Source organism: Ostrinia furnacalis, unplaced genomic scaffold (genome assembly GCF_004193835.3).
Source record: "Ostrinia furnacalis isolate ACB-3 unplaced genomic scaffold, ASM419383v2 OfSCF2274, whole genome shotgun sequence".
Classification (NCBI taxonomy): Eukaryota; Metazoa; Arthropoda; class Insecta; order Lepidoptera; family Crambidae; genus Ostrinia; species Ostrinia furnacalis.
In genome coordinates, this window is record NW_021132513.1 from 700,590 (window position 1) to 714,370 (window position 13,781).

General features: G+C 38.9%; 1 protein-coding gene across 3 annotated transcripts in view; it reads left to right on the plus strand.

Annotated features, from left to right (window-relative positions):
• Nucleotides 1-13,781, plus strand: part of Hecw (Hecw ubiquitin protein ligase) — a 109,055-nt gene that overhangs the window by 72,512 nt on the left and 22,762 nt on the right. The window contains exon 1 of one of the 3 annotated variants that reach the window (XM_028307513.1): nucleotides 4,612-5,117. The exons of the other annotated variants lie outside the window; for them this stretch is intronic. Within the exon in view, the coding sequence (XP_028163314.1) occupies nucleotides 5,077-5,117 (41 nt within the window). The 5' untranslated portion in view covers nucleotides 4,612-5,076. Of the gene's footprint in view, nucleotides 1-4,611; nucleotides 5,118-13,781 lie in introns of those variants that run through there. 3 annotated transcript variants of the gene reach the window in all.

The window sequence follows — 13,781 nt, forward strand, 5'->3', positions numbered from 1 at the left end:
TGATAATGGCTGACTAGGTCTAGACTAGGACTATACCTACCTAATAGATCTGTACAGCTTCTTCATGAATGAAGAAGTGTAGTTGTCACCATTGTAAGTTGATAACTAACCCCAAGTAACATTTTACTCCATTTAAGAGTTCACATTTAGTTCCAATGTGTACTTAAAGCATTAGTACAGTTCACTCGTGATGTATAAGCTGTATTATTGCAATTAATTACACCTTTACCTGTCTAAGGGACNAATTGCTTCGAGAAAAGGATGGTACGGCTGTGCCGCTTTTTTGCTCGACTTGGTGGGGGCACTGCTGTGCCCCCAGATAAGTAAAATGAAAGCTTAATAAGTTGATTTTAGTGTAGAGTCTAAATAATTAGGAGGACTTAAGAATAAGAACTTAAATTGTTATTCCGCTGATACACTTTTACCAAAACCAAAAGCTAGAAATCCTTTTCAGGATGGTTACTTTCTAGTTTCTACTATTGTTCAAACATTCTCATACGCCGTTTATTATACCAAAACATTGTGTCCTCATATTCACACGTTTAATAGGAGAAATCATTTCATCGCGGTGAATGTCTTTGTAACTGAAAGTTGGCTGTCTAGGCCGTCGGAAGTGAGGCAACGCGTCAGTCCGCTGCGCCCGCGCCGATCTGAAAGACTTAAGGTTCGGCCAAACAAACGCGATCAGCCTGCGTGCGCCATAGCGATCCTACTGATTTCTACTGATCGCCATCGCCATGGGCTGCACGCGTTGGTTTGGCCGAACCTTTACGCACTGGGTCACGAAACGAACAGCGCTTTGTTTTGCATCGCTGCAAGGTGATGATGCTCTGATAATGTAATTAAAGCAATCTTATAATGATACTGGTAATCCAATTAAAATGGACTTACATAGACTGGACGACATTTTGAACTCTACAAGAATGTTTAAAAATTTCTGAAAAACTAAAACATTGTTACTACATAACATTTTGCAAGTTATTTTAAGAGGGACAAACAGGAAAGTGCTCTTTGCGGTTAGATTGGGTTGGTAACATTTCAGGAAACTACCTTGTCCCTTTGCAACTACCTACATGATTACAATGTTTAATTATAACATAGAAGGAAAAACATTTTCCTAATTTCGTTGTCTTTAATGACATTAACCTTTTTACTTTCATTCATCTCAAAGGTTGCGTAATCCCGAAACTGCTACAGCCATAAATACGAATCTGGCAATAATGTCCACGTTTGTTTTGTTTACAAGCCAAGTTGAAAGTTCCATGTAAACAGTCGTAAAAGCAGTTGCAACATTTTCTTTGCCATATTCAGAGTATTAGTCACTATCTCGGTAAGGAATCACAATTATTATTAAGGCCTGATGAGTATGTATGTCTGTGCATCGACGTTACAAATGACGTCTTACAGCCTATAGACTTTTCCATATCCTGTCTGTAAAAAGTAGTTATCTATTCCAAGTAATTAAAAAACTTCCATACTAAATAGGCCGTGATGTCTCACGATACGAAGTGACACTTGATTAGATTCAGTCATTCCTGTATTTTTCTAAAATTCTTGCGGACTTTACCAAAAACCGCAATAGTGATGATTTAAGAAAATTCCCATTGTTATCATACATTTTGATGCGTCAGAACTGGAATAAAGTCCCTATACATATCGCACAAGTTGCAACTTGCAAGAGGGTTAGTTGTTGTGCAAGTGTAATCTAAACAATAGTTAGTTTTTTTTCTAACTCTTCATGTTATATTGTTCACTTCATAACCTTCAATGATATGTCAGACGCTTATGGCTGTATAATATCACCTATGATTTATATTGCACAAGTTGCAACTTGCAAGAGGGTTAGTTGTTGTGCAAGTGTAATCTAAACAATAGTTAGTTTTTTTTCTAACTCTTCATGTTATATTGTTCACTTCATAACCTTCAATGATATGTCAGACGCTTATGGCTGTATAATATCACCTATGATTTATATTGCACAAGTTGCAACTTGCAAGAGGGTTAGTTGTTGTGCAAGTGTAATCAAACAATAGTTAGTTTTTTTTGTTTCTAACTCTACATGTTATATTGTTCACTTCATAACCTTCAATGATATGTCAGACGCCTATGGCTGTATAATATAACCTATGATATGACTTTTTTATCCACAACGAGGAAGCTCTTGACCTGTATCTCACCTGATGCACGATGGTAAGTGATGATCAGGCCGAAGGCGGAAGCGAGCTTCACCCGGAATCCTCAACACGGAGGAACTGGTTATCTGACTGATAATGACAGACTAAGTCTAGACTAGGACTATACCTAATAGATCTGTACAGCCTCTTCATGTATGAAGAAGTGTAGTTGTCACTTGTCACCATTGTAAGTTGATAACTAACAATAATACTTATTGAAAGTCTGTTACATATCTGCAATTTCAAACCATGTTAAGTGCTGCGTGTACATTAACCATCTAAGTCTTCTTATTTAAAAAGGCTAAGCAAATCTTGTTTTTGTGGTATAGAACAAAAACAGAACTTAGTATTATGGCTCTTTTACTGCAGACGCACCGCCCACAAACGGGTGAATAATGCTGCTGTGGTTTGAGAAAATTACGGTTTTCCATTACGTTAAGTAAGGAATTTTAAATTATGTAATTACTAAGGCTGAGTTGCACCACCTAACTTTAACGGTAACTATAACGATAACCGGTGTGTTTTGTATGGAGTTTGACAGATTTCTGACGTTTGTTAAAGTAAGATGGTGCAACCCAGCATTAGAACGTAGCAAGGTTGCTGTGATTCGCATAATTCCAACCAACGAGACGCAGCGTGACTCAGTTTCGATATTGTATGTCATTTGTATTATGTTTTTGCGCTGCCGTTGGACTGCAACGTTTGTAAAAAAACATAAATGCATTACACATCGAATTTGTGACTAATTAAGCGATACTTATGTGTACTTTATAAACATAATCAGATATTTCAGATATCGATCCTATAGATAGAACTTTTAAAGCTTACTAACGCCCGTCCAATAAAATAGTAATTTGCAGCTTTTTCGTTTCACAATTAGTTTTTGGCATTCGCCTTCTAGTCTGAAAACATTTTAATGTATAAATGATTTCGTAAATTTTACCAAGCGTAAAATAAACAGTCTCGAATGTGTTAAGGCCGCGAATATCCGCTTTTATTATTATGTAAATAGCTCGTCGACATTGTTTCAGCGCGCAACGCGAGTCCAATTTCGGACGTTTCATGCCCCTCCGAACCTGAAGGACGATCCGTCACGCTCGCACTAAACTACACTTGTAAAACACAAAAACAAATTTAATATTAAGCAAATGTTTAGGCAATAGATTTGATCCACCAGAACAATCTTTTGAACCTTTAGTCATCATCATTTATTAACTTTTAATATATCAGTGCATCATCAAGATCTTAATTGGAATTACATATGCAGAGAATTAGGAAGCGTTGAGCTCATCGATTTCCACCCATTATGTGACAAACTAAAAACGAGTTGAGCTTCTTTGAAGAGCCATTCAAAATGAGCTTAATAGTATCAAAACAGGATTCAGCACAATAATTTGTTAAATAAATCGTAACAAAACAGGTCGTGAGTCTTTCATGCGGGCCCGTGAATGGCGGGGTGAAGATACACCAGATATAGGTCGCGATACAGAAACACGTGTTCCCAACGAGATAGGGTTATCTACGAACAGATCCGATTAAAAATAATCTCCATTTTCATGCCAATCTACTCGTCATATCCAACCATGTATGCAACGATGAATTTGCAATTCGTTCAATCCTCCCACAATGCATCAGTTTTTGTTTTATTTTCTCAATTAAAATTATCCAGCTAAGGGCTCAGGGACAGCCCTGTTTACTATGCGCTGGGATGTACGACGCATGAATTACAATGTGTTACATACTTGTCCGTTTGTTTATATGACAGGCCCGTAGTTTCATTAAATGCTTTTTGTGATGTGAATAGAAATGTCTGTCTTTTTTTGACGTTGGACTTACAGCGAAGGTAAATTAATTTCGAAGATGTTTATTATAACTTGATGCAAAACTAGCTCATTAACTTTCATCTGTTGTATTGTAGCTGTCATTTCCTGCTTCGAATATAGAGTTAAAAACTAATAGCAATATAATAATTGTTCTGCAGCAAAATGTTAGTGAGTCAGGTCGATGAGCTCACGCTGACATCAACGGTGCAGCACGAGCGATTTCACTTATCCTTTGCTAATTTTATATGTGCGTGCCAACTGCGTAGGCGACCGCTCTACTCTCCAGCCGCTCGCCAGGCGCTATTACGTCATTAAATCCTTTCTGAAACCGAGAACAAATCAGGTGCGTCGACGACTGGCTGAGGTGCACCAGCGGACAAGCAACGATCACGCAACATGATCCCCAAGGCGTTTCAACAAGACAGGCGATCTGAAAGACCATTGATTGCCCCGTAATTGTCGTGTGTCGAATGCGACAGTGTCCCCGAAGGCGCAAGCGTTCAACGTCGAGATTTTCCGCGGAAAATAATCGCTGATAACGACGGCGGACCGCGAGTGCAACGGCAATGACTCACGCGAGCTTGGAAGTCGCGGCGAACCACCCCCGTAGCGCGGCCGTAGCATCGTCCCTCGCTCTACGGGCCGTGGGCGCGTCTGTCAGTGCCGCACGCGCGACGTCGCCGAGCGGACGCCCGCATCGCTCCCTCCGGCGCCCGCTGCGATGTCCAACGACCCTTCCGTGACGGTGCAACCGATTTGATATTCAAATTGGATAAACGAAATAAGTCGTCAAGGAACATACGATTGTATTGTAATGAGACAGCGGGCCGGACGCCCGTGCGGAACCGTACGGAGCGCCTCCTCACGTGGACTTCTCTACTTTTATGAATGAAAGGAACATGGAGTTTGTGCTGAGTGACAACCAACCTTATTCCCAGTGAAGTGAGACTCAGTGATGAAGGGACTCTTTGGCGGTTCTCGAAACCGGCAAAATTAATTCTTACGCGGAGCTAGGAGCGCGTGCGGCGCCGTCCCGCGGGGCGCGCCGCCGCCAGTTCATCAAGGGTTGGAAAAAAACCATGGGGATCATATCCAAGTCCTTCGGCGTAGTCTTCAGTCTGTGAGTACATACTTTACAAAACTTTCCACAACTTTTTATTAGTGCTCAGCACGTATTCTGCTCTAGTTTCTACTCAATGGGGACTGACAACACGTCACATCGCCTTTTCAATCTTAAAGAGTAACGTCTATCGCACCAATTTATCACTAAACTATGGCAGCTCGAGAGTCGCAATAAAAGCCTATTATCCAGCGGTTGGTTCCAGGGTCCCGGCACTTGCGCAAGCGCCGCTTCGCGCGTTGCTCGCTACGAGACTTGTCGCACAATCTCGAGCTTAATCTTTCCTGTCTGCTCTCATTCATCATCGCCACCCCGGCGCTTTTTCGCGTCGCCGCACGCACATGTTATGCAAATATTACGACTCGTCAAGTGTATTTCATTAATTATTGTCGCGCCAGTATCCATTGTGGGTGCAATTAGATTGTTCTCATGGCAGACGTACTTTCGCTTGGAGCTTGAGACTAATCGGAGTGTAACAGTTCCTCACGCAACAATGCGTACGCATGTAATCTCTGGACCAGTGAAACCGAGTGTTACGTGTGCTGGTAATTTGTTTTGGAGATAATAAAACATTTTAGGCAAATCACGTTGCTTAACCGAACTAAGTCCAAAAGTGCCTTAGAGGCGGTATTATGTCAAGCCATGCCTTTTGTAAAATTACGATTTTCTTTCCTGCACTCGCAGTGTATCACTATAATCACTTGTTTCTATTACCAACTCTTCAAATCGCTCTATCCGTGTATAATAACTATGATTTATGCCTTCCCGTTTTATAACAGAGCTATAAGGGGCTAAAAGCATTGATCATAACACGGTTTAGCTCGCGATAGAGATCAGTGGTAGCGAATAAGGCACTGCGAAATGTAAACACATCCAGTGCACAGAGTAACCGACCGGTATCTATCGGTTCATAACAAATAATCAACCATTTCACAATGGATTCAAGTTTTTGAGATTGAAGGAAGGAAGGATTCGAAGGAAGTTGGTGAAAAACAAGGGCTTTGTTCAACGTCACGAAACATTGAATTTGCAAGGAAACAGATGTTCTACTATTATATCAATTGGCAGATGTTCAGCAGTTTTATTTCTATTGCCGTATCAAAGTCGCTTTGAAGGTGATGTTATTTTGCCGTACTTATCAAGTATCTAGTCTAGTTTGCGCAGCGCCTAAGAGCTGGTCTACCGGGCTTATGATGACGTCACCGATTGGCTAACACCCCCCTCCAGCCATCGGCCCGGTCTAAAATTAATAGAGTACAGTTCCGTAAATGTGGAAACGCTGCCACTTATCTAGATTGACCTGAAAATACAACTGGAAGGGTACCATAAAATTGAAGTGCCGACTTTGATAGAATTTGTGGTATGAATTATAAATAACTTGAAAAAATCGAACTGCCTAAGGCGGGAATTGAACCCACGCCAAAGCGTATTAAACTTGAAAATTTCGACGGGTTCATCCAGTGTCTAAGTAGCTCAGTTGGAAGAGCAGTCGCCCGGCAAGCGGAAGGTCGTGGGTTCAATTCCCGCCTTAGGCAGTTCGATTTTTTCAAGTTATTTATAATTTTCAAATTAGTTTGAGATGCGACTCCAAACGCTAAAAATTTAATAATTTGTGGTATTTTGAGCAAACACTTTCTGTTATAGTATAAATCCAAATAAACCAAAGTGCTACTTTTAAAATATTGACGCAAGTGTAAAATATATCACCAAAGCTACTACACAATATATAAGAAACCCATACAGAAACTTATAAATTCACTTGTTGAACTCTACATGCACCTTAACTGCCGGTAAAAGTTTTATTTCCTTACCAAACTTTATTGTACGCGCTCTACCACTGTCCATGCGATAGTTCTATAGGATTTACTAGTTTCGACGAGACGACCCTCTGTCGGCACCTTTAAGCACTTCTAAAGGCGACCGTTGCTTCAAATACAGCTTTTTTTTTACTTTCTTTTGAGATAATGTCAATTGTCAAGCCTAGAGAGAAAAATATAATCGCTTCTATTGTCGATGGGTTTTGTATAACGTTACGCATCGTGTTTGTTTATGAAAGCACAAACTTTCAGGATACACTAATTAAGACATCGGAAACCTTATCTTGTATGTTCAAAGCTAAGTTCATTAACATTCTAAAAAATTACGAGTAAGTTGACAAAGAGCTTGTATATTGATAACGCGCCGCTTTTAAAATCAGTCAAGTGCCAGTCACATTAGTTTCGGTAATTAGTTATGGACTAAGTATTCAAATTCCATAAATAATTAAATATGTATATGTAACTTAAACGTAAAACGTATGTATTATTAAACGAAAAAACGTAAATATATTACTTCGGTAATGTGTACGAGTAGATGACTCTACATATTGGCAGATACCACTAATCTTCGGCTGCTTAACAATACTAGAATCTATTATTTCAAATAGATAGTTCGGAACAAATTACATCTGTGTGGTTTATATCCCTATATTGGTTTTAAATTATAAACAATGGGACACGACTTAAACTTTTATAACGATCGTAAATTGTCGGCTTTTTACGCGTAGGCGCTCGCGCACGTTAGCTTCGTGCTCCCATATCGTTAGTCACGGCCCAATCAAATCGAAAAGCGTAATCGTCTCGCTCGTAACTCGTAATCCTCGTTCGATATGGGAACGAGCGAGGTACAAGATCGAATCGGTACGATACCGATACACCAAAATACCCTCTCGACTTCCTTCAAACAAAATTTAAACTTAACGCCCAGAAAACAAGAATCGTTCAATGACCACCTCGAAGGTTTGCTTTGTCCGGGCTTGAACGCGTTAGTATCGGTTATCATGTTTTGGACAAACACCATGATATAGATTACACCATGTGTGGAAAATTGCTGTTTTCGCTCATTGACTCCGAAACGAGCGTGGATATAGTCTTGAATGTTACTCTAACGTTATTCGGACGGCCATTAGGAAAATGTTTGATGGTACAATCCCCACACACGTAATTTTCTTTGACTTGAAAAATCTTTTTTGGTTTCGCTCGAGTTGTTTAGATGACATAATTGTTGAGATTGCAATGTTCTTGCAAACTAGCAATGTTTTTCATCACATCTTGAACTCAAGGAAAAACATCATGGCTACATGCATCGTTTAAAGACCAGTGTTTAGTACTGAGCTGAAGTCAGTGGCTTGGAACACCATTGTTAGTCAGCCAGTTAGCCCAGCAAGTCTAGGAGACCAAGGATGACTAGAGTAACTCGTGAAACAATAGCTCTATGTCCCATACAAAGTATCATATTCGAAGCATATCCTCGTGATCCTTGAAATTATTTCAGAATAGGAACCCCGTAAAAAAAGGAGTCCAGTCCATTAAAAAATCAATAAAACTGTGACAGAACGTATCTATTTTGGTCATCTACGACGTCGGTGAGCGTTTTGTAACATCGGCCACGGATATAGGTTGCGGCGGCCATTCATCGGAATTGCCTTTGTAGATTAATTCTATATCGGCCGTATTGAAGTCGTAAAATTAAATAATGGAGCTTATTCCAAGAAACAAAGTAGCCGAAGCTCGGGTGATATTTTATCACAAATTGGTTTGTTTTGATTAAAGACTTTGGATGTCAAGAAGTTTCTTATCTGATATTTTTGATGGGGTCAAGTCATGGATTTTTGTAGTCACGTTTGCTGGAAGATATTTTGTGTCATGTATAACTTACAAAAACATTTGATTTAATATTTGTACTGCTTTGTCGTAATTCAGCTACTTTGCCTCCGGTGTTGGACCTTGGTATTAATATTGGCTATGTTGTACAAATATTGACTGGTATTATGTAGAGAAGGCCGAAATTACCTCAATGCAAGTATACCTTGTACAGGTGTGCTCAGCAATCGGTCATTGTCTTCGTTTCCGTTGATAACAGACTTCTGATTGTTTCCGAAGTTATTTTTCACTTTTACGATATGTAATTACTTTGTGACATCTATTAGTCACTGATAATCCTATGGTAACTCACTATTCATTGTTGTTACACTGAACATACAACATTAACGCACAATGGTTTATGGTATCTCTATTAGATATCGATAGTGTCCGACCGAAATTAGTTTTACGACCGAAACCGAAACCGAAGACGAATTTCGGCAACGGTGTCTATTTCGGCCGAAACCGAAACCGAAACCGAAACTTCCTTACAAGGCTCATATTTTGAGGGAAAAATAAAGAAAACGTTATTATAATCAGTCAGTCTTTATTGTTTTCTCTTTAAATTGCATTAAAATTGAACTTATAAAGCGCCTTTTTACTCTAAAAGGTATCAAATTAAGTATTAAAAAAGAAAAAGAAGGTTTTATAGTCTAGATTTTTTTTAATTACTCGCAATATTCAGGACATCTACATAACCCGTCCCATAGTCGGGTCTTTTACCTTAATAATTTCTCAAAACAAAATTGGTAGTACGTAAGTTAGTATCTACTGTACTTGCCACTTGGATACCTTGGTGATAAATACCAAAATGAACTTTGAATCTCTGAATCCATAATATTATCACCATGAAATGCACTATAGTCATTACTAACTGCCTAACTAATGTTTGTTTACGTATAGCATTTGCGAACCAAAAAAAAATTTATAGGTTAGATTAAACTTGATTATACTTTTATCAGTTTTTTTTTATGTTTACTACCCGCTCTTATGTTATAACGACATAAAACAAGATAAAACTTACCAAATTCAAAATAAATCACTCGAAAACTCGCCATAGAGCGAATCACGACATTGGCTCTGATCGGATTCATTCACTGACACTCATTCAACGCGCCGAACATGACCGATAACAGCGCGGAAACTCCCGAATGCACATTCGGTTTCGGTCGTAGTTTCGGCAAGTTTGCCGCCGAAAACGAAACTAAACCGAAACTCGTGTTTTTACCGAAACTCAACCGAAAACGAAACCGAAACCGAACATTCGGTCGGACACTAGATATCGAGCAACATTGATGTGTGGCCGTATTCTTAATGATAACATTTTGTAATGATATTTAACTGCTTGTACAAATCAAATTTAACACTAAAGATCTTTATAAAGATATTCGTCAATATGACAAAACAAACACTTTGTTTTGTATGTCCATAACTGTACAGTCTTTACTGCTTACCCAAACTGGTCACATCAGTGAAATCTTTTTGCAGACGCAAAGATTGAGAAGTATTTACTACACCACGCGCTATGTTATATCTTGCCGCTGCCGCTACGGCTAAAAGCTCTATGCTATTTGACAAAGCACGCTGACCAGATATTGAAACAAAAATGACTGAAGAGTTATTCCTACCAAACACAAAAGAACTAACTTTTGAACTAACAACAACACTCTTAACGGATAATTAATAAAACGGTCCGCTAATTAAGTGGGCTGCGCCTGCGAGGGTCGCATGCCTGTATTGTCCCGCGCCCTCACGCCATTGTCCCGCTTCCTGTGCAGGAACGAATTCGCATTAATTACACGCAACTCGTTATTCTTGTCTGTTTGTCACACTTTGATAGCTGCGTCTATTAGCATGATAACTGACCAGACGGTTGTAACACAATTGACGCGCGTTATAAGTGGGGTCTGCTGAAATGAGTCATGGAAATAACTAGCCGTCTGCCCTGGCTTTGCCAGAGTTAAACAATCGGTCCTAAAAAAATGTCCTATTATATATTGATATAATAGGACAATTTTTTTCAAATACAGTGGTTTTGGAAATTACCCCATCTCACAATATTATATTCTCAATTAATTGAGATAACGAACAAGTATTAATTTTCCCAGATACATAGTTATACATAGCGCAACAGCTGCAGCTTTTAAAAGTTTAACAAACATCCAGGCACCTCTAAAGTATACGTTCAAATTACATTGCGATGTTTACTTTTTACTTGTATATTTAGACATCATTTTTAACAAGCCCGTATAAAAATATACGAAAGCGTTAAAAGGTCGCGTCAGTATTTGCCAAAATGCTCCGATAAGCACCCACTTCGGGGTTACCAGTAGATTTCGCAAATAGGTTTTAGGTATATATTTTTGCTGGATAAGGATAATCCTTTTTTAAATTGGGAATTTTTATTTACAAGCTCCCTCACTTGGGATTTACCAGTAGATATCGCAGAGATTAACGAGGATTTAGGATTACGAGTATGTTTTTGCTGATATTTTTTAATTGTAATTTTTATTGATTATGAACAAGTGCATTTCCATACACACGTCAATGCATTCTGCACAGATATTAATGCTATTACATAAACGGCTAACAGAACAAAGTAAACTTGACCTTCAGTGTTCAGAGCTATTGGATAAGATTTTTGCCGGTCAGTTGCAGAACTGTTAGGCTGCGCGTACACTTGTTGTGTTTATGACTCGTTTAACAAAACAAAATTTAAACTTATTGAAAGTTCAATTCAATCTCAGAGTTATAAAGAGGTAGATTCAAAATCCAGCACAGTTTTTTTGAGTGTCTGATTAGCCGAATGCCAATATTTATCAAGGGTATCATTGAATCCATTCTGAAGTGTAGAGTCATCACACTTGGGTGTCGTTTCATGATATTATGGAACATAGAGCAAGTAAAACGCTCTCTTAAATTGTTTTGTCACAGCGATTATACCTCAATAATTTATGACAATACGTTACCTACTGTGGTGACAATGCATTTACGACATCATTATTGTCATTACAAACCATTATTATTCTGAACTCAACGACAATTCTAGTAAAACCTTCCCAAAACGTGCATTTACTAAACATGATTGATGGTAATATTGGAAAAAGTCAAGAGGTTTAAGGCTTGGTATTTCNCGCCTTGGACGCGCAATTCGCGGCCTCGCTGCGGTGGTTACAGGTAACTACTAGTTTACTTTGAGGTTCTACTTCTGGGCTGGCGCTGGTACATGGCTTCCTGCGTTAGAAGACGTCGACGCCTTGGACGCGCAATTCGCGGCCTCGCTGCGGTGGTTACAGGTAACTACTAGTTTACTTTGAGGTTCTACTTCTGGGCTGGCGCTGGTACATGGCTTCCTGCGTTAGAAGACGTCGANCTGAACATACAACATTAACGCACAATGGTTTATGGTATCTCTATTAGATATCGAGCAACATTGATGTGTGGCCGTATTCTTAATGATAACATTTTGTAATGATATTTAACTGCTTGTACAAATCAAATTTAACACTAAAGATCTTTATAAAGATATTCGTCAATATGACAAAACAAACACTTTGTTTTGTATGTCCATAACTGTACAGTCTTTACTGCTTACCCAAACTGGTCACATCAGTGAAATCTTTTTTGCAGACGCAAAGATTGAGAAGTATTTACTACACCACGCGCTATGTTAGCTTGCCGCTGCCGCTACGGCTAAAAGCTCTATATTAGTGACAAAGCACGCTGACCAGAAATTAAAACAAAAATGACTGAAGAGTTATTCCTACCAAACACAAAAGAACTAACTTTTGAACTAACAACAACACTCTTAACAGATAATTAATAAAACGGTCCGCTAATTAAGTGGGCTGCGCCTGCGAGGGTCGCATGCCTGCATTGTCCCGCGCCCTCACGCCATTGTCCCGCTTCCTGTGCGGGAACGAATTCGCATTAATTACACGCAACTCGTTATTCTTGTCTGTTTGTCACACTTTGATAGCTGCGTCTATTAGCATGATAACTGACCAGACGGTTATAACACAATTGACGCGCGTTGTAGTGCGGTCTGCTGACATGAGTCATGGAAATAACTAGCGGTCTGCCCTGGCTTTGTTAAACAATCGGTCCTAAATAGATATTGATATAATAGAAGAAACTTTTTCAAATAAGTACTTACAGTGGTATTGGAAATTACCCCCATCTCACAATATTAAATACTCAATTAATTGAGATAACGAACAATTAAGTATTCATTTTTCCAGATACATAGTTATACAAAGCGTAATAGCTAACAGCTTTTAAAAGTTTAACAAACATCCAGGCACCTCTAAAGTATACGTTCAAATCACATTGCGATGTTTACTTTTTACTTGTATATTTAGATATCATTTTTAACAAGCCCGTATAAAAATATACGAAAGCGTTATAAGGTCGCGTCAGTATTTGCCAAAATGCTCCGATAAGCACCCACTTCGGGGTTACCAGTAGATTTCGCAAAAAGGTTTTAGGTATATTTTTGCTGGATAATCCTTTTTTAAATTGGGAATTTTTATTTACAAGCTCCCCCACTTGGGATTTACCAGTAGATATCGCAGAGATTAACGAGGTTTTAGGATTACGAGTATGTTTTTGCTGATATTTTTTTATTGTAATTTTTATTGATTATGAACAAGTGCATTTCCATACACACGTCAATGCATTCTGGACAGATATTAACGCCATTACATAAACGGCTACCAGAACAAAGTAAACTTGACCTTCAGAGTTCGGAACTATTGGATAAGATTTTTGCCGGTCAGTTGCAGAACTGCTAGGCTGCGCGTACGCTTGCTGTGACTCGTGTTACAAAACAACGTTCGAAGCTTGGTTCAAACTCAGTGATAGATTCCATCCTATGTTTGAGACTGAAATTCAACCAATCAACAGCCGTCTGTTTAAAGATTAAATTGAGTTTTGAGCTATAAAGAGGTAGATTCAAAATCCAGCACAGTTTTTTTAAATCTCT